This window comes from Mesoplodon mirus (genome assembly GCF_964341445.2).
Source record: "Mesoplodon mirus genome assembly, chromosome: X".
NCBI lineage: Eukaryota > Metazoa > Chordata > Mammalia > Artiodactyla > Ziphiidae > Mesoplodon > Mesoplodon mirus.
This window is the reverse complement of record NC_138981.1, coordinates 136,478,936-136,504,602: the sequence shown is the minus strand read 5'-3', so window position 1 is coordinate 136,504,602 and position 25,667 is coordinate 136,478,936. Positions and strand designations below refer to the sequence as shown.

General features: G+C 51.0%; 1 protein-coding gene across 11 annotated transcripts in view; it reads right to left on the bottom strand.

Moving 5' to 3' along the window:
• Positions 1-264: 264 nt before the first annotated feature.
• The window catches only part of MAMLD1 (mastermind like domain containing 1), a 110,054-nt gene continuing 84,651 nt past the window's right edge, over positions 265-25,667 (bottom strand). For 4 of the 11 annotated variants that reach the window (XM_082610872.1, XM_082610877.1, XM_082610875.1 and 1 more), the window contains 3 exons: positions 11,375-11,497; positions 2,675-2,759; positions 265-1,691 (listed from right to left, as the gene is read on the bottom strand). In XM_082610872.1, coding sequence (XP_082466998.1) covers positions 553-1,691; positions 2,675-2,759; positions 11,375-11,497 — 1,347 coding nt within the window. In that variant the 3' untranslated portion in view covers positions 265-552. Of the gene's footprint in view, positions 1,692-2,674; positions 2,760-8,973; positions 9,218-11,374; positions 11,498-25,667 lie in introns of all 11 variants that reach the window. The other 7 variants (XM_082610881.1, XM_082610873.1, XM_082610882.1 and 4 more) reach the window with 2 other exon arrangements.

Sequence of the window (25,667 nt, the reverse complement as noted above, 5' to 3'; positions counted from 1 at the left end):
AGAGACTGAAAGGTTTGCGAAAGAGGTTAAGGACCACACAGGGCGACAGAAGTTTTAGTGGAAATGGAAATAAATGGCCAAGTGAGTTTCTATTTGGTATTTGTCAGTTTGCACAACACCTCTTGATCACATCCACCACTGCATCTAAAGCGTACATGACTCCACCACCTTGGTGATAAGGTAGGGCTGGAGTGAGCAACACAGTCTGCGTATTTGCAACAATGTAGAATAAACACAGACAATGCATAATAAACACAACTCTACTGAAAGAAAAGCCGTCACTTTATTTACAAGGTCACAGAACGAAGTATAAATACTTCTGTCGTGAATGTTTAGGAAAACCATTTACAAAATTTTCAGATATGTACAGGTAGCTTGAAAAATCACCAGCTTTCCATTTTGTCACAGGTAGAGAGAGGGGTGGGCGTGGGCTGACGCCCCTCAAATTGTAATGAGGCAACAAGCGTGTGGCTACGTGGGACCAGCTGCGAATTTGCTGTGGACTCACACCACTCCCCGGAGTGATGGCCACGTGGAGGTTTCTCTGGGAGTTTAAAGCTCGCCAACATTCTGGGGGATGTGGCCAGCCTGCTCAGGGACGTGGCCGGCACTCTGGGCTGCGGCAGTCTGGGCAGCAGCGTGCTGTTCTAGAATGTCATCGATCAGCCTCAGGTTGCACACCCAGTCTTCATCTGGGCTCACGCCGGGGCCTTTCAATAGAGCTTCGATGAAATCCACCTCAGTGCAGTCAGGGGGTGAAATGAGATCGTTCAGTGAGGCCTGGGGCAACAAGGCATAGGGTGGCAACTCAGGGGGGCTCCCCATGCTGTTGAAGGGACCAGGGGACGGGCTGGCAGCGATGGTGGAGGCGGCGGCGGCGGCAGCGGTGGCAGCCACATAGCTTGGTGGCTCGATGCCCTGGATGGGACTCATGGGCCTGAAGCTGGCCATGCCTTGCTGGAGGGACTTGGTGGCGTGCAGCACAGGCACGGGACCCCGCAGCGGGCTCTGTCTGAGGCTCTGGTGGCCCAGCAGACTGAAGCTGGGGTTGGCGGGGGCAGCACCCACCTTCTGGCCGGGTCTGCCTCCCGGGGCCACCTGACTGGGGGACACAACTGCCTGTTGTGATGGAAACGCTGGGGCTCCCGGGGGGACTCTCACGGGGGCCTTGGCAAAGAGGGAGTTGCTATGGAAATGCTGCTGGATGCCATGGGCTGCTTGCCTCGGGGGTTGCCCCCTCAACACCGCGGTGCTCACAGCTGCTGCTGCTGCCACCCAGGCAGCGTTGTGGAGCACGGTGGGCACTCTTGGCACGCAGGGCTGTCTGAGCTGGTGGGGACTCAGGGGCTGGCTGCCCAGGGGGCTGGGACAGAAGCCGGGCAGGGGCACTCCCGTGGGGGCGGCCTTGGGAATCCGCGTGCGCCGGCAGGTGGACCCGAGGCTGCCCGCGGGGTTGTGGCTCAAGCGCAAGGGTGTGGGAAACTGGGGGCTGGAGCTGAAAATCCCTTGCTGCTTGCCTGGAGTTGGTGAGATCAGGCCCACGCCCTCCCGGCTCTGGTGCCTGGCAGGTGGGACCATTCCTGGACTCAGACTGCTCTGGAGGAGCGCAGCTCCGGGTGGCATCAGGGGTTGGCTGGGTGGGGAGCTTGCCTTGGTCCGGCTACACTTGGAGGTGACTTGATCTTGGACGGCTACAGAAAGAGAGAAGTGGGGGTCGGTTCCAAAGGCATCTTCAACTTGGGCCGCAGCTGCTGGCAGGGAGCCTCCGGCCCAGCACTGACCTCTCACCTTCCGCCCTGGGCTTTTCCCGAGCATCCCTGGTTCCTCCACCCTCAGCCCGGACTGCAGTTCTTGGGGGAAGCCCTCCTAGACCTCCTGGGTCTGTGCTCACGGCTCCCCCTCCACCCAAGAGCAGATCATGTTGGACTGAAAATGCCAGTAGGTTGTAAGCTCCGTGAAGCCAGGGTCTGGGTCTACTTTTCTACTCAGTATCCGTACACAGGCCTGGCACCGCCCACCCCCTGAAGGATGTCCACTCCTTGACACTGGCCTTTCTGGAACTTGTCCATCCTGTCCCTGCGGCTGAAGTGTGCCTGACATGCCACTCCAGCCTGGACAGGTGGGACATTCAGCTGGTATCAGGCCCAAAGGAACAGGGGTTTTTGCAAGAGAATGCAGGAGCAATGGGCCATTGCTGGTCACTGGGCTACAGTGAAGCTGCTGAACACCTGTTGGAGGGCAAGCAGCTTCCCCCAAACCCCAGGCAAGAATACCCTTGGCCTGGTCCAACGTCACTACTGGCTGGGGAGGACTGCTTAACGCACGTCTCCCCTGCTAGTCTGGCAGAGACCATGTCTGGTTTTTGGCTAACAGCTGTATCTGCGGCCAATCAATGTTGATTACAGTCATAGATGCCACGGTTGAATCAATCTCTTGAATCAAACAGTGATTTCAGAGTCATTAAGACTGAGCGTTTAATTGGGACTCTACTTAAGCTTTCCATGTGACAGATCCAACCAGGCTGCTCTGGAAGTGCCTTGCAGACCTCCTCTCTCTCCCTCAATGCTTTTCAGAAACATCTCAGTAACTGTTTATGCTGGAATGAATTCTCCCCCAACCTCACACACACTGCCCCTGGCCCACCCTTTCGAGAACATTGACTTTAAGTGCTTACCTTGAAATTGACTCATCTGTTGGGCGAGATATGCACTCCGCTGTTCAGGGGTCATTGCCATAAGACCTGATTTCTGCTTCTCTTGCTAAATAGAAGATGAAAAAGAAGTGTTAGATTAGGGCTACCAAGAAATACTAGCCTTGGGATCTCTGTGTGGGGACTCAGGACTTGGCTTTGGTGTAGCAGAAAGCATGAGTGAACACACCAACACACACTCGCATGCATGCCCCACCCTCCCAAGCAAAACTCCGCAGGTATAAATAAAAGTAGGATTCTGCACCTGGGTTAAAAAACCAACTGCAACAGCGTAGGATAGGGCGGGAGACACAGAGCTTAACAGCAAGAGCACGGAGAAAAAAGATTTAGGCATTCTGGACATCCTTCTGCTCAGGATGGGGCAGCAGTGAGATGTGGTCACCAAAAGAGCAAATGTGACATTAGGCTGCATTAATAGAAGCAGAGTATGTAGAGGAGGGAGGTGACAGTCCTACACTACTCTGCCTTGGCCAGACCATGTCTACGGTGCTGACAAGAGTTTGGGCATGCCAGCCTCGGGGAGACCCAGACAAACTGGCCGCACTCGGAGGACACTAAGTGATGGACGTAGGGCTTGGACTCCCAACCACTAGGGCAAAGAATGGCTGAGCGAACCGGGGATGTCGGGGCTGGCATGGGGAAGGGTCAAGGCTTGTTCTGGGTGGTCCTGGCACGGAGGGCGGGATGATCACACGATCACATGGACGCACTGTCCAACACCCGGAGTAGCCACTCAGTCCCAGCTTCCCTTCGCTTGCCTGACTGGCCGCACATGGGCGATGGGAACAGGCTCCCGGTCTCCCATCTGCAAGCTGGGTGGGCAGGGGCAGGAGCCACGCTTGAGGGCTGCAGTCCCAGCCCTGAGGCTGGGAGCCGCTCAAGGGGACAGCCGCGAGAGAGCCAGCTGAGGGCCGCGAGAAGGCACAACTGGCCCCAAGCCCCTCAGCCATTCGGTGCCAGGTTGTGACTGGGCCCCAGGTCTGCTTCCCAGTCCAGTGCTCACCCGCTGCCGCCTCTGTCCCCTTCTCAAGAAGTCTGCTTCCTCTTGCGCCACCAACCAAGGCAGCTCTGTCGGGGAGCACACCTCCCTGAGTTTACTTTCGGAACTGCATCCCCCGCCCCCCAGATGCCAGAAGACTTGACCCGACAACACAGGCTGCCCGGGGCCTGCTTCTCTGCACTTGGAGGGCCGGCGCTTGCGAGAGTGCCCGGCGCCCAGGCCTGTCAGGCAGTTCTTGGCCTCGGTTCCTGCCAAGGCAGAGAGGACAAACACGTGGCAGTGGGCGGACCACACCGCAAGCGATTTCAGCATCCCGCCCTCAGCCTGCTTCCTGTCCGCGCTCTTGTCCCCCTTCCCCTGGGGCTGCTGGGAGGTGGGTGTCAGGGATGCTGTTCTTCTGCCCTGGAGCTGCCATCTTCCTGCTAAAGCGTGGGGTGGGGAGACAGGACTTCAGGAGCACAGGGGTCACGTGACCACCCAGGGCCACCCCATCGGGAACTGGGGGAGCTGCGGGAGCCCTGAGCTCTGCCTGAGCTGCTCAGGCGTTTCTGAAGGCGGCCCTCTCACCTCTGTTCTTCCCAGCGAACCTCCCACCAGCCCTAGGAGATCTGAGCAGAAGACCTATGGCCCCAGCTTACTGACATGACAACTGAGGCTCACAGAGGGTAAATGACTTGCTCAAGGCGACACAGCTGGGGAAGTGCACTGTCTCCTAACTGCAGATCCAGTGCCTCTGCCTCCCCAGCCCGCTGCTCCCAGGAACTGGCTCCTGTGCCCTGCTGTCTACACCAGCCCTAACTCCATCCCCACCAGCTGCTCCGTTAGGTTCTTCAAATAACAGAAAGTTGTACAGAGTGGGGGAAGGGCAGGTGGAGGCTACAGAGTGCGACCAAAGACAAAGCAGGGGACAGGCAGAAGAGTCCAAAGGGAAGGAGGTAGAGAGGAAAGACACCCCCAGGGCCTGGGAAACCAAAGTGAAGGCGAGGCTGGGGCAGAGGTCAGAGTGGAGGAAGTGGGCAGCGTCTGCCAGATGAAAGGGAGTGCTTCTCGAATGGCCCACAGTTACAGGGACAACGGGATGTTGGCCAGTGTTCATCCAAGGAAGCACAAAAATCCAGAGCATCCAGAGTTTAAGCGAAAGTCTGGTGAGTGGCACGGCTACAGAAACTCCCAAGTCCAAAGGGCACGGCCGATGCCGGCCTGGGGGACGGGACTCTGCCATCCTGGGGTGCCGCCATCAAGCGGGGGTCTCTTCACGCTGCTGGGGCATCCGGGGGGCACCGCCAGCCCTCTGCTCCTGGCCTGTCCTGTTGTCCCTGGCAGAGCAACCAGAGCATTCTCTCCAGGCCTCCCGAGGAGGCTGCTTCCTTTGTTTTGCAGACGGAGGCCCCCATCCTTTGTTCTGAATCAATGTGCTCCAAAGATAAGCCCCAAGAAAACAGTTGTTGCCTTTTGACACTGACAATTAGAATCGTTGGAAAATGGAGAAAACAGGAAATGACAAATGTTTTCAGTGACCAGGAGGAAGCAGTGGCTGAAAGTGGCTGCTTAGTGATGGACACTCTGAAGGATGGCCCAGGCAACCTGTGGCTTTTCACCAGCATGGTTATGGAGGGGCTCATCCAAGGACTGCCTTTCCTAGGGCTGCGGTCGGTTGTCATGGAGCTGGGTGCTGCTGTACCAGGTGACGCCGGCGGGGCAGCGTCAGGTGGGCCCTGTGTGAGCCTAGGTGTGCTTCCCCACGCGGTCCCCGGAAGGAAGTCTCCCCAGGAACGAGGGCCCTGGCTCCTCCTCCCACCTGCCCAAGGGGCCACCTTCACAGACAGGCCTCGGCCAGGATGGTGATCCAGGAAGTCCTGGGGCTGCCTTTCTAGGAGCTTCATGCTGATGCCCAGGAAGCTCTGGGGGCTCGCTTGAGGGCTAGTGTTCACCTGCGGGTGCTATAGGCACAGGCAGGAGAGACAGGCAAAGGGCCGGCCCGAACCCCAATACAGCAGAGCCCAACACTGGGCCCCCCGGGAGGCCAGGCCGCCCTATGGGCCTCACCCTTTGGCCACCACAGGAGGATGTCTCCTGTGATCCCCAGAGCACACACTTGATGCGTCCTCTCCCCACTGCAGGCCAAGAACGGTCTCATGACTGATTCAACCACTTCCTAAGACCCAGGGACGCTCTAACTGGATGGGGGATGAGGCAGAGGCAGAATATCAGCAAGCCTTCCACACGGATGCGCACACAGGGTTCCTGCGTTTCGGGCAGATTCGGCCTGAAGTTACTTGCCCCACGATCCCCAAGAGGAGAGCATTCTGACTGGGAAGGGGACTCCAAGGGAATAGCTCTGGGGGAATGCAGGGACGGATCTGAAGCCTTATTTTGTGCAGCACAGTTAAGAGAGGGAAGGACGGGGGAGGGAGAGAGACAGGAGGACAGAGGAGGGAGAGAGGGAGGGGAGGGGGGAGAGGGAGATAGAGAGGAGGAAGAGGAGGAGAAAGGGGGAAGAGGGGGAGGGGGAAAGGGGCAGAGGGAGGGGCTTCCTTTTTCCAGCACCAGGCAGCTCCTTCTCCTTTCCCAGTAGACAAGGCCCTGGGTGCCCCACGCAGAGCCAGCCTGCCACAGCAGAAGCCACTCGCCTGCCTCTGTGTTAAAGGTTCAAAGGTTAGCGAGCTCTAGTGTGTGGGTTGGTTGGTTTGTTTCTTCCTCCAATAGGAAAAGCACCTTCTTTTGTGGTTTTGGGAAGCCAAATTTGGAAACAACTCACCCACTCTTGTGACTTTTCCTTTGAAATGACAGGAAGACAGCGTTCTGCATGGAGATCTGAACTCTAGGGACTCCCACACGCCCGTGGGTGGGGCCTCCTCAGACCCAAAGCCCTGTTTGAGGGGGTGTGGATGCTCTTAGGCTAAAACTCTCCTCAGGTGTCCTTCAGAAACGGGCTGCCCACAGCGAATGGCAGGCCAGCTTCAGTGCTTCCTAACCCCCGCTCCTAACTCTCTGAGCCCGTGACTCAGTTTCTCCAGAGTGCCTCCACACAGGAGTGCTGAGTGGGCCATCAGGCCACCACTCTTCCCTGCGGACCTCAGAGGCCAAGGCCAGGGTGGGGAGAGGGGCGGCCGCACACCTGCCCTTTCCCCGGGCCTCTGCTCAATGCCTTTCCCTACCCGGAGGGCAGCCTCCCTGACTCCGGGTGGGAAGATATAGGGTTTACCTGGCAGCCTGGTGAGCCCCTCTGTCAGTCAGCTGATGGACATTTCTCACGGGTCTACCATGGGCCAGGCTCTGTCCCAGGCATGGGGGTGGCACTGTGTGTCTCTGCTCTCATGAAGCTTACAATGGAGGGGGCAACTGACAAGACGCAAGCAAATCAATCAAAGAAAATCATTGCCAATGGTGGCACATCTACTAAAGAGAATACAGAGTGAAGGGATGGGGAGTGGGCGGGCACAGCAGAAACCCAGGCTCAGGCCATGGGGCCCTCAGGGTACATGGGAACCTGCCACACTCGGAGGCCGGGGCACCAGTGGCCTGCTGGGGTCTTTCTTTGACCCTTGGGGCCTCTGGAGCAGGAGACACGGACCACCCCCACGGTCATGATGCTGCCCTTGGGTTTGAACCGATCTGAAGCTGCCACTGGGGACTTCACAAAATCAGCGCCATCGAAAATGACCAGAGCTGTAGTTCAGCTTTTTTCTTTTCCATTTTCTGCCTTTGCAGTTGACCTCCAACTATACGAACTCTCTCCTGACTCCACCTCCATCTTGGTGGTTTCAGGGCTGCCTGGTCCCGGAAGGGCTGGGTCTACATGCTGGGACTGATCTGGCCGCAAAGGAAACAAATGTCTTTGCAGCTCGCCTTTCTTCTTCCCCTGGGGTGCCTGCATCCTCCGTCTCACACTGTGTCTGGTCTTCCTGAGTCATGGCTGAGCTGGAGGTCCTGTCCCTCAAAGCCCCCCGAGGTGGGCCCAACTTCCAAAGCTTCGTAGGGAAGATCTGAGGGCCAAGCCTCCGCCCCCCCCCCTCCAGTGCAGGGTGGAAGGCCTGGCTTGGCTTTGAAGAGAGATAATAAGGTGGGAAATGAATTCTCTCAAGGCAAGCTAGCTTGGATCCCTCATTTTTTTGCCTTTTGGGGACAGGGAAAAACAGGTCAGACCAGGGTGGAACTCAGAGACATCCTGAGTGGACGATGTCCCCATCCATTTTGTTAATTCTGTTTCCCTGGCAGCTCTGTGCTGGACAAGCCAAAGAGCACTGTGACTCTGAGACCACACAGAGAAAAGGGGGAAAAAAAAGAGAGAGAAAAATCGATAGCCCTTGAATGGAAAGCACTGCTTGTTCTTGCGGGCCGAGGCAGGTGGGATGGGGAGAGCAAGGCCTCACGTACCGAAGCAGCATTTCCATTAAAGGCCAGAATCCCGGAGGTCCTTTCAGCTGGATGAGCATCTTCAGATCACTATCACTCAGCCAATGCTCATTTCTCTAGCTTTCTCTGCAGAGAGGTCTGACATCCCGTACACACTGATATTTCATGCACCAGAACAACAACTCCACGAGCCAAACGAAATTCTCTGCAAAGGCCCGCTCTGGCTGGCGTCCACCATCTTGCTCTCATGACCACTAACGTGACTCCTTAGGGCAAGTCAAGCCATTTCTTTTAGAATCTGCAGGATGATGCAAACTCACAGCCATCTTGGACAGGCTTGGCTCGGCTTCCTTCTGCCTGCCCTCCCCCAGGGCTACCAGTCCTCCAGTGGGGCGATCCAACTTCCCACTTCTTGGGGTGTGTGAGTCCCAGGTGGGGTCAAAGAACACCTCGGGGTGCAGAGTCCACAGCAGACCGCTGGAGGGAGAGGCAGTTCCCGAGCGCCCACCAGCTATGGAGCAGGCAGGCACGGGGTCGGGGCGGGTGGGTGGGGATTCGGAGGTGCAGAAGCGCAGCCCCTGTGCCTCACGGACTCACAGCCTGGCCGCAGGGACAGACAGGCAGGGAATGAACTGGGGTGCTGGAAGGCCAACAGCAGGGAGGGAGCAACTGTGCCCAGGGCGATCCCCACTCAATGCCCCGGAGATGAGGCTGAGGCGCCGGAAGCACTCTGCTTGCTTGGGTGGTCTCTCTGCTAGAAATCCCTCCTGGGTGAACAGAGCTTTACGGGCCGGGCTGTCACCTCCTCTGTGCCTCCCAACAACCCTGTGTGGCAGGCAGGCAGGCTGAGCAGGGGACCGTGCCCAGCTGACAGATGAGGAAAGCGAGGCTGGGGGAAGTGACTTACCGACAGCGTCGCAGCTAGGCAGTAGTGGAGCGGGCACCTGCCTCCAGGCCTTCGGATCCCAGCCGCCCCAGGGCGCTGCCTCTGAGGTGCTGTACGAGGAGGTGACTCGGGCCAGCTCCTGAGCAAAGGAGCTGCCGGGCAGGAAGGACTCACTCCCCAGGGCCTGGCAGGATGGGGGCTGTCGCCCGAGGCTGACCTGGGGGGGCCTGGCTTCCCCAAGCTTGCAGGCTTTGTCTACATGAGTCTACAACAACCATTGAAGAGTCCATCAGCGGCATGGCCACGACATGCCTCTGACTGCTCTTGTCACTGCCCTGACCGCCTAGCGGGGTCGTCTGGGTGCTTGGTTAGACACACCAACTGGTCTGGGCCAACCAAACCCAACAGCTTTGTGGTCTTAGTTGTCTTGGGTCACAGACTCCTTTGAGAATCGGTTAAAAGCTATGGTCTCTCTCCACAGAAAAAGCACTTACGCTGGTGTTTCCCCCTTCCAAGCCCACCGACATCTTACATATAATCTCAGGGGTTTTCTGGACCACTTACTACTCATCCGTGGGTCTCAGTTAAGGAGCCTCTGCCTCCATCAGTCACTGTCTTGTTGGAAGTGGGAGTCAAGCTAGGTCATCAGCAATGACCTTGACCAATCCCGATCCCTCCCCACGCCCCTCCCCCGCAACAGAGCACACCATTCTAAACTGGTTTGTAGGTACGTGTGTGTAGACACATGGTGAGGAATCTGCAAAACCAAATGGTGAGTGCAAAACCAAGCAGTCAAGTGGAAACCACACAGCAGCCCAGCCCTGAGTGGCAGCCCTCACTGCACTTCACCTTGCTGGGGCCCCCACGTTTCAGGACTTGCGTGTGAGTGGCACCTCCCCTTTCCGTCATATTTTAGAAGGCAGAGATTTCACCCGAATTGAACATCTGACCCAAATGATTCAGCCAAAGGTAATTAAAAACCCTCACACTTGATATCCACGTCACAGGAAGCCTCAAGACTCCAAGGAGCTGCCGAGACAGCTCTGACATCCTGCCGAGCGCACCGAGCGCTTGGCCACAGGGGTGCCCAAGAGGACCAGGGGGAGCCTGCCTTGAGAAGAAGGTCTTTCTACGTGAAGCAGCCTCTTCACTCTCGTGCTTTTAACACCTGAGCTTTGAGTGATCACCTGTGTCTATCAAACAGCCCAGTAGAAAGGGAAATATTTATCCTCCGCATCTAAGCTAAACAGTTGGAGTCAATTCAATTCATGACAATAAACATGACTAAGCGCCTACTGTGGGCAAGCCTCTGTGATGGATGACAGGCCAGTAGATATTTGGATGCCATATTTGAATTAACGATAAAAACTGCCACCACTGAATTTATCGAGCATTTGCTACATGCCAGGCACTAACCCAAGTGCTTTCAATACTCAGTCTCACTCAATCCTTGAAACAGCTGTATATGAGGCAGGAACGATTATTGTCCTTATTTTACAGATGAGGACACTGAGGCCCAGAGAGGTTAACGAAGTTGCCCAAAGTCACACAGCTAGTTAGTAGCAGGGGAGGATTCAAATCCAGGTTTGCCTGGTTCCCAGGTCCACATGAAGCTTGGCATGGTGTGTGCATGTGTGTGATTAGCTTGGCATATGGAAAACAAGCTTTGAAATGTAGAAACTGTTCAAGTGTGTCATTAAGAAAAGTACAGGCCAGATTTTACAAGAGAGCCCCAGGCAAAATTTTAAGAACACATTATAAATATTTAAAGATGGGATTAGGAAGAAAGCCTAACTACTTGGAGAGTTTTAGAGATGACACCCCTCTCCCCAAAGAAAAACAAAACCAAAAAACCACGTGAAATACGCTTAGCAAGTGAACTCACTGCACGTGGGAAAGAAAACTTCTTTGCCATTCTGACGATAAGCCAACTACAGAGGGCCCGGCGCCCCTCCCCTTGGGCTGGTGCATTAGTGCAGAGCTGAGCTCACTGGCCACCTGAAGCTTCACTTCGTCAAGCTCCAATTTGTCCTTGGACCAAGGTCATCTGGGACATGAGCAGAAACGTTGCTCTCTACAATGGACTATTCTTTGTGCCTGCATACCTAGTGCCCTGATAATTCAAAACACTATTTTATAGCCACGTAGGAGTTTTTACAATCCCGATATGCAACTATTCCTAGAGGTCTGATTCCTTGCCCACCCCATGACGACACAGTCCGAAAGCAATGAGTGGGGCTTATTTGTAGGGAACTGAAGCATTTTAAGCTTTTGCTCAGGAATCCCTGGTAGCTTCATGTGACTTGTAGGATATTAGTGACGGGTCAAGAAGCAAGAACCCCCATCAGCATGAACATACGCTCACAGTGCCTCGGTAGTTCATCAGGCAGAAAAAACCCTGCAGGTGGCACATGGAAATTACCAGCAGCAGAAGATGCCCCGACGGTGTGGGCAGTTCTGTTTCGGCAGCAGTTGGGAACGGGGCTGCAGCCACCCATTCAAGTGGAGCAGAATGGGAGCAGGCACTTCGCGGACCGGTGTAATCCTTGGTTAAAAAAAGAAAAGAAATAAACTAGATGAGATTCAGTCTTGACTCTGACTGACAAGGAGCTTTGTAGCTGATGCTTGTGTGTCTTCTCCGTTTTATTTACTTTGGAAAAGAAACTGCTGTCACACGCCCTGCAAGTGGGAGGTCCAGCTTCCAAAGAAAAAGTGGTTGGGACTTTTCAACGCCTAGAGGTTTCCACACATAAGGTAAACCCACCTCTCTCTTTGGAATCACTGAAAATCTCAGAAAAGCAAGTCAATCCATACATAATTGGTGGGCATGATTACTACCTCTCGGACTGGCTGGCTCCGCGTGATTCCAAATTTCAGAGAATCAGACCCTGGGATGGATAGTGCCTGATGCTGGTGCCCGATTTCACAGAGCTCACACCCACTGGGCTTCCCGTGATTGCTAGAGAACTTGCTGGAACGAGGTTGTCCCTGGGTCCCTCTAATGGCTTGCAGCCACTTAGAGCCCCAAGCACATCCTGCTAAACTTTGCAATTAGGGCGCTTTGTCCCTTGGCCTCCTGCCTTCTTGGCAGGCAGGCTTCCTGTCCCATGGTGTCAGGTACACTACCCCGCAGTCATACCCATGTCCTTGGAGTTCCCCAGACAGGCTGCCGCCCGTGTTCAGTCCCCTGTGCTCACGTTCCTTGCTTCGCCAGCCCAGACGGCCCTTTCTCCAAGTTTCCCGTCTGGAACCCTGCATGTCCTTGGAGATCCACCCTGGGAATTCTGCCTCTCCTTTGGTCCAGCTCCTCTGGCTGACTGAACATCCTTGTCGGGCCAAGTCTTAATCATCTTTAAATCCCTCTGGTGCCCAGACAGTGCCTGGCACAGGCAAAGGGTTCAGCAAATATTTGGAAAATTCAACTGACTGTATCTGTTATGAGCTTGGCATGATATCCCAGGCACTCGGGATATGACAGTCCTGTGAGCACTGTGCTGGCTTCTTTTGGGGATGAATGTTAATGATAAAAGTGAGCCTTGACCCTCATTTGAAGCACATTTACTCATCTCTTTTCAACGCTGTTGGGTTAACAAAACCCATCAGTAGAACAGAGATCATCATCACCGTGGAAATAACATCGGCTAACATTTACTGCACTAACTGTGCACACACACATATATTTGAGACTGCCCCCAGTTTACAAGACAAGGAAGTGGAGATAGGTTTACCCAGGACGCACAGCAGGAAGGTGGGTACAGACCTGGACCTGATCTATAGAGTGACTAAAACCCAAGCAACTGCTGGGTTTGGGAGAAGAGGGCTCCTTCTCTGCACACGGAGAGAAGCAGTCGGGTGTCCTTTATCCGCACTGGAGTAATCCCACGCTGTTGGCTATTCTGTGACCTCACCGTAGAACAAATGGGCTCTGGCGTAAGGAGCTCAGATTATGACTAACCTCCACAGATACTCAGACGCTTTGCAAGAAGCAGATGACTGCTCTGGCTTTATCGATTATTGACTGGCTTAGATCTTGGTCCAGTCTTCGCCATGGAGGTCAGAAGGAAATATATGTGCATTCACAAGGTTACAGTTGTGTACTGTAATTCCACTAACTTCTGGGAGCTTGTTGATTTCTAGACTTACTCATCCTGAAAGTTCAGGCAGCAAATCCTGTTTAACTCCTCCTTTTCTTTACTAACCGTGTAACAGAGGCGAGCAGAGAGAGCCCAGAAGGAGGAACTGGAGACTTGGTGCGTGTGCCAGAGACTCTCAGAGGCCAAGGTCACTCACGGCTGGGCTGACTTCAGAAGGCAGCCCCAGCTGTTCAAGTCACGAGTGAGATGAACAGCTAGGGTACTAAATGCTATCCAGAGAGCTCAAAGAGGGCAAGGCAGAGCTGCGGAAGCAGCTGGATCTCTGGGCAAATGGATGAATGTGCTGACTTGTCAATCAGAGGTGACAGGAGACAACTTTGTAAATGTGAAGTAATGCTTTGGGAAACCAGGAAAATGTAATGTGAGTCAGACTTCTTGGCCTCTTCCTTGCCATTACACTACTTGGCCAATTGCAAATGGGATTTCAATATATCACAAGCATGCATCTATTAATAACACTAGGAGAAAGCTATACAACTCAAGCCTGAGATTTTGTAAGAAATAGAATCGTAGAAGCTCAACAAAGCAGCATAGTCCCACAGAACTTTGAGATGATGCTGAATCATCCTCCCAGAAAGAACAGAATGCTCTATACATGCGCTGTCCAATATGGTAGCCACTGACCACACGCGACAATAGAGCACCTGAAATGTGTCTAGCGCAAATGAAGAACTGAGTTCTTAATTGTATTCACTTTTAATGAATTTAAATAGCCACCTGTGAATGCTGGTGACCGTAACGGAGAGCACAGCTCTTCACCATACTGGCTAAGAGTGCAGGCTCTGGAGAGAGAGGGTCTGGGCTTGAATCATGGATTTGCCACTTCTTAGCTATGTAATTACGGGAAGCTACTTAACCTTTCTGTGCCTTAATATCCTCATCTGTAAAGGGGAAGTAATAGAACTGCGTCATTCATAGAGTGGCAGAGGTTATGAGGATTCACCGAATTAACTAACACACGTGTAGTGCCTGCATGCTGTACTCTCTGAAGGTTAGTCAGTGGTAGTCTTAATTAACAATAATACCTCTGCCGTGTATCAAGCACTTTTACAACGTTCCAGGCACTGTCCTGTGGGTGGAGGTGAGCTGCACGTCCTTCTATTCCACCATCTTGATCCACTCCTCCTAGAACTGAACATGCTCTAAGGCGTGCTCTGGCCAACATAGCTCAGTGGAGCTATCACTTTTCCTATCTCTTTGTAAAATAGACTAATAATAATAATAAACGACGACGATGATAATATTAGAAACATTTATTGAGAACTTAATCTAAGGCACTAGGTTCAGCCCTTCCCTGGAGTCATTTCAATTAATTAATTCTTAGAACAATCCGAAGAGGGAGGCACTGTTATGATCCCATTGTAAAGATAAGGAAACTGAGGCACAAAGAGAAAGGTTAAGCAACTAGCTTGATGGAGGTCACTCGTTAGTAAGTGCCAGGGCCTAGACTAGAACCCAGACATTGTCTGACTACAAAGCCCAGGCCCCGAGTTTGGCTTGATCCAATTGCCCAACTGAAACTTTTGCTAATGTGATATATAAGCAGACCAGCAGCAAAAAGATTCTGGGGTGCTGCTAGGGTCTCATAGCTGTGCAAGGGCTGCTGGGTGGGCTACTGTGTGACCCAAGTGCTGTTTTCCTTTTATAACAACTGTATCCTAAAATGAGGATAACTCCAAGTTGAGGGATTTCTGTTCTGATACATGTGGTACAGGGAGTGGGAGGGTCATTAGAGAGATTCTGCAAAAAACCCTCTAAGGTAGCACCAATCCTATCATTTGCTGGATCTCTTCTGTAAATTTGCATTTTGTAAAAGTTTCCTTTCAGCTTTTCTGGATTTTTCCTCTATAAATGTATATAACTGAATGTTAGTATTTCCAAGTTTAAATGTCTGGAGCTGTCTTCCATGGGGCATTTTTGCAGAGTGGCCAGGGCTGTGCCCATCGTTGGTAACGCTGGGTTATAAGAGGAGGAAGACTGCATGTCTGGTCAGGCTACGTGGGCCACTGGGAATCACCCTACAAGCAAGGTGAGGTCAAGAGCACTGCTGCAAGGAGCGTCAGGGACTGGGTCAAAGGATACCAAAGCTCTCGAGAGGCCAGAGCCTCTGGAGCCAGGCTCTGACAGCTTCTGGAAGGCTCCTATCATCTCATGATGATGAGGGTGACGTCGATGAACAGCTACCACGTCCAAAGCATAATGCTTCTGCTTATGCGCACCGAATCCTCCCCCGATTCCGTCCAGTATCTCCCCACTGCGTGCAGTAAGCACTGCTGACAGGCCCTGGGGCTCCAAAGAAGCCATCCGACTAACCCATCACATTCAGACAACCGAGGAAGGGCGCGGCAGGATTTCCTTTGGAGACTTCCGGATCGAGACCGCAGACCTAATACATGCACCTAAATTCACTCCCTCGCAAAGCCCCACTAAAAGTCCCGTGAGGGGTTGGTCTGGTTTGGTTTTTAAAGACACAATCCTGCAAGGATAAGGCGAATGCATTACCCCAAGCTCAAAGGCAGCTAGACCAGGGTTAACTGACTCCACGGCCCCAGGGAAGCTGAATCACAGAATGGCAGAGGGGAAAGTGGAAAGGCAGCTTGGTCTACGTGGCAGGCTCAGGAAAAGCAGCCCCAGGTGGTCTCTGGCACTGGCAGGTGAAGTGCACGTGGGTGGCCAACACAGTGAGGCAGATGCCTGGATGGCCACCCCGCCTCCACACCCCTGGGTATCTGCCTCTCCTCCGCTCTGGCAGAGATCTGGCTTGACCAGTTGCTGCTGAATTTCCTGCTCTGCCTTCCATATCCTGCTGCCCGGATTTGCTTCACCCCACAGAGGTGTTCTCTGTTGACCTCCACCTGGAAGCTGGAGGGCCTGGAGGCAGGCTGTGGCGAGAAAAAGCCCTCGGGCCAGATTTCTTCTGCCTGTCCGGTACCATGCCCATGACTCCACCAGGAGTCCTGACGGCGGTGGGCTCTACACATGGCCGGATCCATCGTACCTTTAGTCACTGACTTCCCTAAGAGGGGAGCAGCTTCTCTTCTGGAAGCCTCCACTGAATAGTGGCACCATGACCCTTTGCTGCCTAAGCACCTAGATGGCGCCTGCCACTTGGTTCTTCAAAACAAATCGATTGCTTGTTGAAGAGCTCATGAATAAGTAGTGGAAGTATATAGAAAAGCAAGAGAACGTTGGAATCAAGATAGTGGTTAATTCTACCAGAAGGGGCACATGGCAGCAGGGGTGTGGGGTCTACTCGGGGGTCGACCATGTTCTATTTCTCAACCTAACCAGTAGTGACACAGGTTTTCACTTTATACTTCTTTAAACTGTTCATATAGGCCTTGAATACTTTCCTGTATCTATGTCACGTTTCACAATAAAAGGAAAAAGCTATATACACAGCTTAATGCCAGTCATGTGAAATACATATTTTGGCACAGAAAAAAAAAATAATGTGTATTCCAGCACGTTAACAGCAGTTATCCCTGGCTAATTTATACATTGTATATTTATGTATTTCATTATCTCATGGGATTTGTGTTTTCACTACACTTTTCTGCATTTTCAAAGTTTACTACAAAGAGCATATATTATTCTTGTTAATCAGAAGATCTTAAAACATATTGAAAAAAGACAAGGTCTCCATCTAAGATTGAAACTGGTAAGGATCAACACAAAAGAGATGGGACGATCCATCTGTGGGAATCTATGCAGAAAATAACTACCTAAGGAGGCTGGTGATGCACCTAATCTAACTAGAATGAGCTCGAAGGTCACCAAGGAGCCGCGGGTGGGTTCCTAGAGTCGGCACTCAGAAGTCAGGAGAGCTGCTATCTCTCTCTGGGAAGAGGGAGGGCTTCTAAGATTTTTTTTTTTTTTTTTTTTTTTTTTTGTGGTACGAGGGCCTCTCACTGTTGTGGCCTCTCCCGTTGCGGAGCACAGGCTCCAGATGCACAGGCTCAGCGGCCATGGCTCACGGGCCCAGCCGCTCCGCGGCATATGGGATCCTCCCGGACCGGGGCACGAACCCGTATCCCCTGCATCGGCAGGTGGACTCTCAACCACTGCGCCACCAGGGAGGCCCTTCTAAGATATTTTGAGTGTTCTATTTCTTAATCTGTCCTGGCGGGTACATGGGTGTTGGTTTTATTATTTTATGTTTTATATGCTCCTCTGTAGGTATCATATGGATTAAAAAAAAAAAAAACCCAGGTCTCATGTAAGTAGAAAATATGATGGTGTGTCAAAGGAACAACTCAAGTTCATGTAAAATCATCATCATTTAGGTTAAAAAGGTCACTTTGGAATCTAGATCTTCTTTTCTTTTCTGTTGCTGATCCCAGATCTTTCTGGAGATGCTCCAGTCGCTGGGAAAGAGGGTGGGATCAAGGCTGTAAGGACCCAGCTCAGCACACTCTTCATGGGGTTTCGGGTGGCTTGGTGTTGACACTCTGAATTCTTGTCAGGAATGCCAACCATTCCAAGGCTCAGGATTTGGCGTCTGCCTTCTTCCCTGCAAGATTTTGTCCATATAGATACACAAGCAGGTATTCCAATGACAAATAAGCCTGTGCTTTCCTGCTATGCCTCTCTCACACAGCAACCTGGGTTTTCTTCCTTCCCCACCGGTATGGGAGCGGGGCATCATTCTCTGCTTTCCTTTTACTGAAGGCCTCACCTTTTGTCTTCTTCTGACCCATTCTGTCTCCCTGGGGCTAACTCCTCTCCCTACGACCCTAACATAACTCGAGGAGAAATGAGAGATCACCTACTCAAGTCATCATTCTCAAGAGAAGAAGGAGAGGGCCCATGGTTTGCTCAAGATTACCAAACAATGGCTAAGCCTCACCCTAGGAAAACCATCTTCCTGATCATGTTCTCTCCCCTGCCAGGTGAGTATTGGTGGTTGCCGGGGACTGAGGGGAGTGGATCATGGGGCGTTATTGTTTCATAGGGACAGAGTTTCAGTTGTACATGATGAAAAGAGGTCTAGGGATGGCTGATGGTGATGAAGGCACAACAGTTTGAATGTACTTAATACCGCTGAACTGTACTCTTAAAACTAGCTAAGATGGTAAATTTGACATTATGCGTATTTTACCACAATTAAAATATTGGGGGAAAAGAGATCGCCAAGCAAGTTAAAGACAGAGAGGCCGAGAGTCAGAGAGACATACAGAGAGCATCTATCTGCACTGTTTTGCAGGGACTCAGTCTCTGAGCGTGGAGCCCTGCAATGCCACCCTCTGAGGACCCTGGTAGGTATGGACCCTGAGGCTCATGGTAGGGAAGAGCCTTGCCCCAAATCAGAGAAGACCAGAACTCACCACTCCAGATTCCCAGTCCAAGGTGCCTTCTGAGTTCTGACCCAACTGCCTCGCTCTCTCTACCTGACTCTCTGAAATCTCTGCCTTCTTTTTCTTGCTTCATCCGGAAGCAAGAGCTCTCACTGGGACGGCCTCCACCAGAGGCCAGCCAGCCTGGTCCTCAGCATGTCCAGGAGCAAAGGACAGTCTCATTCCCCTCTTCTCCGTGCTGCCCTCCACCTTCCAACCATTTGGCCCCTGGCCTCCCCAGTGCCACTTGCTTCTTTACAGTTCTGCAGTCCTCATAAAGATGTTTGAGTCATTAACATATGTAAATGGCTGCTTAACCCAGATTACACGGATGTAGGTCAACAGCCTGGGCTCTGAGAGTTGTCACGTACTGGCATAGGAGAGGGGGGGCTCTATCCCCAGAGAATTTGGAGGACATTCTCATCCGCTTACAGCAAAAAACCCATCTACTTGACTTGGCAGTAGGTGAGCTGAGAACTAATGGAACCGGTCCAGCAGCACCAATCAACGAGGAGAGCAGTGAAGGGCAAGGGAAAGTTCCAGAGCAGGAGGCAGGAAACCTGAGGTCTAGGCTTAGCTCCTTCATGTGCTTGGCAGCTGGGTGGCCTCAGGTAAGTCATATTATCTCTCTAAGCCTCAGGCTCCTTATGCAGTAAGTAGGGATGACATAGTGCCCACTGCCAGGGGCTGTTGTGAGGACTGGATGAAAGGACAAGGAGCAAGTCCTCAATATGGGGCTCAGTGCAGTGTATGCAGTTGCGAGGGCCAGTTCCACCCTCCATCCCCACCCCGACTACTATTAAGAGCTCTGGCCTGGAAGTCAGGTGACCTGAGTTTAGTCTGGGCTTTGCTATTCATTTTATCAGCTTAAGAAAGTCCTTTTCCCTTTTGTGTCTACTGAGATGATTATGTGGTTTTTAGTCCTTTGTTCTGTTCATATTGTTTATCACATTGATTGATTGTCATAGGTTGAACCAGCCTTGCATTCCTGGGATAAATCCCACTTGGTTATGGTGCATAATGCTTTTCATATGTTACTGGGTTCGGTTTGCTAGGGTCTTGTTGAGAATTTTTGCATCTCTGTTCATAAAATTTGTTTGTCTACATTCTCCTTTTAAGGCCTCAGTGTCTCCATCTATAAAATGATGTAAGAATTCTCCACTGGCCTGGCTGAACCTTTCTTGGAGTTGCTGTCTGAGACTCCTCATACCCAATCCTCCTCTGTCCCATAGTCGTCACAGGCCACCTGCATTGTGGTTTGAGGCTCTTTCCACCTTCTCTTGCTCTCTCTCCCTTTAGCCTTCCCAGGCTCTCCCTGCCCCATACATTTCTTGCATGTCTAGTGTCATACTGGTGTCTGCCTTTTGGTAGATCCAAACAGACACAAAGGAACACTTGGTTACTTAGTTCTTCTCTGTGCCAGACGTAAGAGGAAAGCCTTTTTCCTCACCCTCTGACCCTCCCACACTGCCCCAGTGAATGACCACGGTGAGCAGTGAGCAAAATGAGAAGTGCTCACCTGTCTCCTTCCTCAAGCACCTGGCTCACAGCTCAGAGGGTTAATTTTTGTGGGAGCTTTATTATAGTTTCTGTAGATTTTTTGGGCTACATATCTTTTTTGGTGACTTTCCTTCCTTGCCCCACTTATGAATTGGTTGTTTTGAAAAAGACAATGGGGAAACCCCAGACTAATCTGCTTTCCAGGGTTCCTGGCTAACTTGGGCTTTAGTTGGGCTCTAGACTGTCTCCACCTGCCCACGTCCAGCAACTCTCAGTAAACACAGCACACTTTGTCCTGTGGAGAAGGTTCTGGTCTCCACCATACTGCTGTCTCTCCTTCATCAGGGCCTTGCAATTCAGCAAATGGGTGGATTATAGGACTGTTTAAAAGGAAGAAGGGTTAGCTCTGGGAACCAAAAAGGTAAGCACAAGCATAACCTACTACTGTGCCTGGGCAGACAGATATCCTTTTTGATGTGTGCTCATTCAGTGAAAATGGATCCATCCATTAAATGTAGGCACAGTCTTCAAAGTCAACATCTGTAGGGTATACTTCTGGTCAGTTTGTAGACTTCACCTGTAATAAATAATCTGCCTTCTCTAAATAAAGAATTTTCAGGTTTGGTTGAATTTCATTATAAAGTTATATTCAATAGTAAGGAATTACATCATTGGGGATAAAAAGTGTACGAAGTTCATATCTCATTCCTATATCTGAAGCCACCTGTCTGCTTCAAGATGCAGAATTTGTGAGCCCAGAGTCTGAGCCAGGAGTCAGGAGATTCGGGCTGTTGCTTGGGGCCAGGCATTTCAGGGTCGCGCTAGACTCACACCACCCCACGGGGAAAATGCAGGCTTCGCCCAGACCAGCTCTCTAGGCCCTGTTGGGTGGGGCATACTGTGAGCTGCGGGGGCTTCCACTGACTTCACTCAAATGCCTATCTCCAAACTATAGGTGTGGGAGGGGTGAAGCTGGGCGTTCGGAAGCTGCTGTCTGGAGGGAGGAGGTCCAGGGTGCCTGGTAGGGAGATACCTAGTCCCCAGGTGCCAGGTTCCCAGAGAGAAGGCAGGAGGGGTATGAAAGATTTGGCTGCAGTTGCCAGGGACTCTGAGGCTCTCTATCAGTGTGTCTGTTTCTTCTGAGGGCTTGTCTGTGTCGTTCCTTTGGAGCAACCATCACTGCACATAGTAGAACGTATAGTATAGACTGTTTGATAGCTTTCCTTGTAATAAAATATGGTGGCTGGAATCTGCTCACAGCCTGCCTTTTATAGCATTCGTGCAACACATATTTACTAAGCACCCACCAGGATCCAGGCCCTGTGCTGTGATAACACTGGTGGACAAAGCAGGGATGGTGTTGCCCTTTTAGAGCAGGCACGTTCATGTAATGGAGATCACTTAAACGGGATTTGTAACAAAGGTGGTAAGTGCTATAGGGGAACACTGCATAGAACAAACAACAGGAGAACCCAGCCTGGCTGGCGTGAGGGGTTAGTTAGAGGAGGCTTCTTGGGGGAACTGAACTTTAAGCTGTGACCTGAAGGACAAAGAGACGTTGTCCAGGTGAGGGGGTCCTGGGCAGAAAATTGGCAAAGTTCTCAAATCAACTTTAGCTACATCACAGCCTCACCCAGTGCCATTCCTATCCCAAGACCTGATGGATACGCAGATTATGTAGGGAGAAGGCTTTCAAAATGAGGCCTAAGGATCTGGGTTCTCCCTGGAAAAAGGGCTGCTTTCTGGAGTCACACAGAGTCAACCCAAAGAACATCGTGCTGCAGTGGATGGGGGCGGGGAAGACGGGTGAACAATCTTCGTATTTCTATTCCTAACTAATTAAATTCAAGAAAGTTGTTGGCTTTCCTGAAGCCCTAAGCCCACTTGCTGAAAATCAGATAACAAACCAAAGCTGGGGGTCTGAGATGTTTTTAGCTATTCACATGGTAGAGTAGGCTGTGTCCCATTTATAAAACAATCCGTTGTAAATCAATGTAGAACAGAAGAGATAGCTAAGAAAAAGCTGACTCCCAAAAGTCAGAATCAGCAGGGCCTGTGGGACTCAGCTACACCAGAGGTTCTCAAAGTGGGAGTCATTGGGCCAGCAGCAGCTGTTAGAAATGCACATGTCTGCGTCCCACCCAGACCTACTGAATCAGAAACTCTGCAGGTGGAGCCCAGTACTCTGCACTTTCACAAACCCTCCAGGACACACTCCAGAGAGAACCACTGCTTTAATCCAACCTTCTTGTTATACAGAAGAGGAGACTGAGGCCCGGAGAAGCAAGGAACCCCTAAGCCCATGGATGCTGGGCTAGTGACCACGGTGTGTTGCTTTCCAATTCCTCCTTTCCAAACGGGAGCTTCTTTTTTTTTTTTTTCCTCCTGTCCTGTACTTCTGCTTTTTCTCTGCCAAGGTAAGCGTGATGGCCAGGGGTCCCGGGAACAGGAGGGGCTATGCTCTGACCAAACTGAGGGGGTGGCACGACATCTGCAGTTTCTGGATTGGAACTGAACCCCTCTGGGGAGGGAGTACATAGGTTTTCTGGAGGAGTGAGCATTTCGGGAGGCACACGCATGGCAAAGAGGGAGGGTATGGCTGTGGGTGGCCAAAGAGGTCGATCACAGCAAAGACAGTTGGTGGCTAAGCTGGCGCCTAGCCCTCCTGCTCTCGTTGCCTTCCACGGTTTCCGTTCAGGCGGCCTCACTTGCCCCATGTGCCCATGTGCTTTGGGGAAACCTGGCTCCACCTGGGCTTGCAGTGGCCAGGCACCGAGCTCCGTTTACACGAAGCAGAAGAGTAGGCATGTGATCAATTCAGGCCACTGTGCCCAAAGTGCCAGAGGCTTTCTGGGAAAGACGCTTCCTTGCTCTTCTGACAGAGCTTCTCGAAGCAACTCTCTCTTCTGCTCCCCTGGATGAGGGCAGGAGGAGGCCTGCAGCCCCTGGAGTTGCTGAGGGCTGTCATGTGTCCACAAGGGGGAGCCGGCCTGAGGGTGAAGCCAGTGCTCCGGAAGGCCGGATAGACAGCAGGAAGGAAACAGCATCTTCGGTGACACTACCTGAAGTTTGCCCAAGAGCCGGACTTCCACTTACAGGACTCAGTCAGTTCCCTTTATTGCTAAAGTCAGTTCCCTTTATTATTTCCTGCTATTTGCGACTCAATCCATCCTAACTGCCAAAGACTCTAGCCTGGCCCCTCAGACCTTCACGACGTCTGCGTCACACCTCGAGCCTCATGCTGGAGGACAGCTCATCTCTGACGATGAAGCCGGGGGCCCGTGGGACCCTGCTCAGCCTTGAGTCATCTTCCTCTATCCACAGACCAGTTCATCTAAAGAGAATACTAGCACGCCTAAGCTGTCTGTACAACATGATCAAGCAAATGCATCGAGTGCGGATCCCAGATTGCAATCTTGGGCTCTTCGCTCAGATCTCAAGTGTGGTACTCAAGCTCTTAAATACTCTATTTTGCATTAGTTGAATGTGATCCACGTTTTAGCAGCAATAATCTAGCTTAACAACATTATGAATTCCTGGATCAAATTCAATTCCGACGCTAACTCGAATATGTACTTTGTGGCTTTCTGTGAAGAAAATAATTGACAATCCAAACTGGAATTCATCTATAGCAAATTAGCAGTGCTAGCTCCTAAAAGCAATTACTGGCACCGAACTCCTAAATTTTTAAATCCCTTGAAAAGTCCAAGACCATACCAGAAAGTCGAGATTTGATTTCAGAGGTAATAACTGTAAACAAAAAATTAAAAGCCTGTAAGAGGTGTTGGTGACTCGGGTGCTGATGGCTCTAGGAGGGTTCATTCTCTTTCTCAAACCCTAGTCCAATATTATATCAAAACTTTATCGATTAGCAGATATACACTAAGGTATATAAAATAGATAAACAACAAGGGGCTACTGTATATCACAGGGAACTATACTCAATATCCTGTAATAACCTATAATGGAAAAGAGTCTGAAAAAATATATAAATGAATCACTTTGCTGTACACCTGAAACTAACACAACATTGTAAATCAACTATACTACAATAAAAAAAAAAGAGTGCCAAATAAAACACCCTTTATCTACTGAAGAGTGGGAATGACCCTCCTGCTCTCCCCTGTGCAGGGCTCACACACCTGGAGCATTTCGGTCAGTCCAGTAAAGCCTTACCCACCCAGAGGGCCTCACACCAATGCCCTGTGCTCAGTTCAGACAGAAATAGCCAGGAAATGGGCAAAGAATTGGGGGTGGCAGGGAAGATTCAGTGGGAACATCCCAGTTGTCTTCAAACCTCTAAAGGGCTCTGAATTCTCAGGGAGCATATTGGACAACAATGTCTTTTATTTTTTTTTAATTTTTAAAATTTTATTTATTTTTCTATACAGCAAGTTCTTATTAGTTATCCATTTTTTACATATCAGTGTATATATGTCAATCTGGACTACAATGTTAATCAACCTCACGATTTTGTCATTTGTTTCCAAAAATGGGGCATATGGAGAAGGATTCTAAACTCTAAACTGGATGTCAATCTAGCTCTGACAAGTCACAAGCATATTTGTTGCTTGCAGCGGAGTCTGGTCAGTTCCTGAGGCCATGAGGTCATTCTGATAGTCGGCTGACATAGTTTCATCAAAGGATGGGTCCTCTGTTACAATCCTGCCTTTTGCAGTGAGGATGGGGTAACTACAGCGCTTGGAAGAGCAGTACTGCCCACCGGCTGCTGAAGAAAGGGCCAGGCAGAACAGATCTATATGATGCTGGAGCTCTATGAGTTCAGAGGGAATCGACAGGGTCAAGGCCATTGCCAGAGGCTGCCCTTTTCAACCCCATTCTGCTACTCTGATCTGTACCAATCTCGAACTATAACAGCTGACATAGCAATAGGGGACATCAGGAGATCTTTCTGGAGGGTGCCAGGAAGGAATCTCTGTGATGTAATTATTCTGCTAAAGAAGACACTTCCAAATGAAAAGTGAATCAAGCAAATAGAAGAAGCTAACAATACAGCTGTCAAAATGACAAAAACAAACAAATCAAAACGAAACCCTGAAAGATCATTTCCACATAGGATATAAAAACCTGTGCTCATGAACTAGTAAAAAAAAAAACAAAACCCTTTAATTCTTTTAAACCAATGGGGAAAGCTTATTCAAATACAACCAACTGTTCTTATAAGTTAACATTTAAAGTCTGACAGGACAAGAACATACGCTGAGCAGCCTTCAAAACTGAAATTGATTGGGTTACATTAGGAATAACAGTGCCGCCCCAGAGCGGCATAAGCGAATCTGAACTGGGGAAAAAAGCAATGGAATGAGTGGCCTGAATTTCTAAGCCAGCTGTTTTTTCTTTTCTTATATCATGTGCTGCTATCATTGTGGTATGTGAAATAGCAGCCAGAGGTCTTGTTTGTCCTTCTAAAATGCATGAAACAACCGCTACCACTGCAACAGAACAACCAGTGCTAATTACCCCGGAGGTCCAAAACTGTGTTATTTGTTAGAGTTTGAAGAAATCAAATGTATTCAGATAGTGCATTTGTAGAATTGTAGGCAATTGCCTGTCCTCATGCTGTTGGCAGACAAGAGTCCCAACTGGACCAGAAAATGTCTCACAATCACAGTCAGGGGGTAGGGACCCTGCGTGAAGAGGCAGAGCTCACCCTTCAGTCCAACACAAGAATCTGAGTTCATCAGCCTCCTGGGCTTCAAAGATT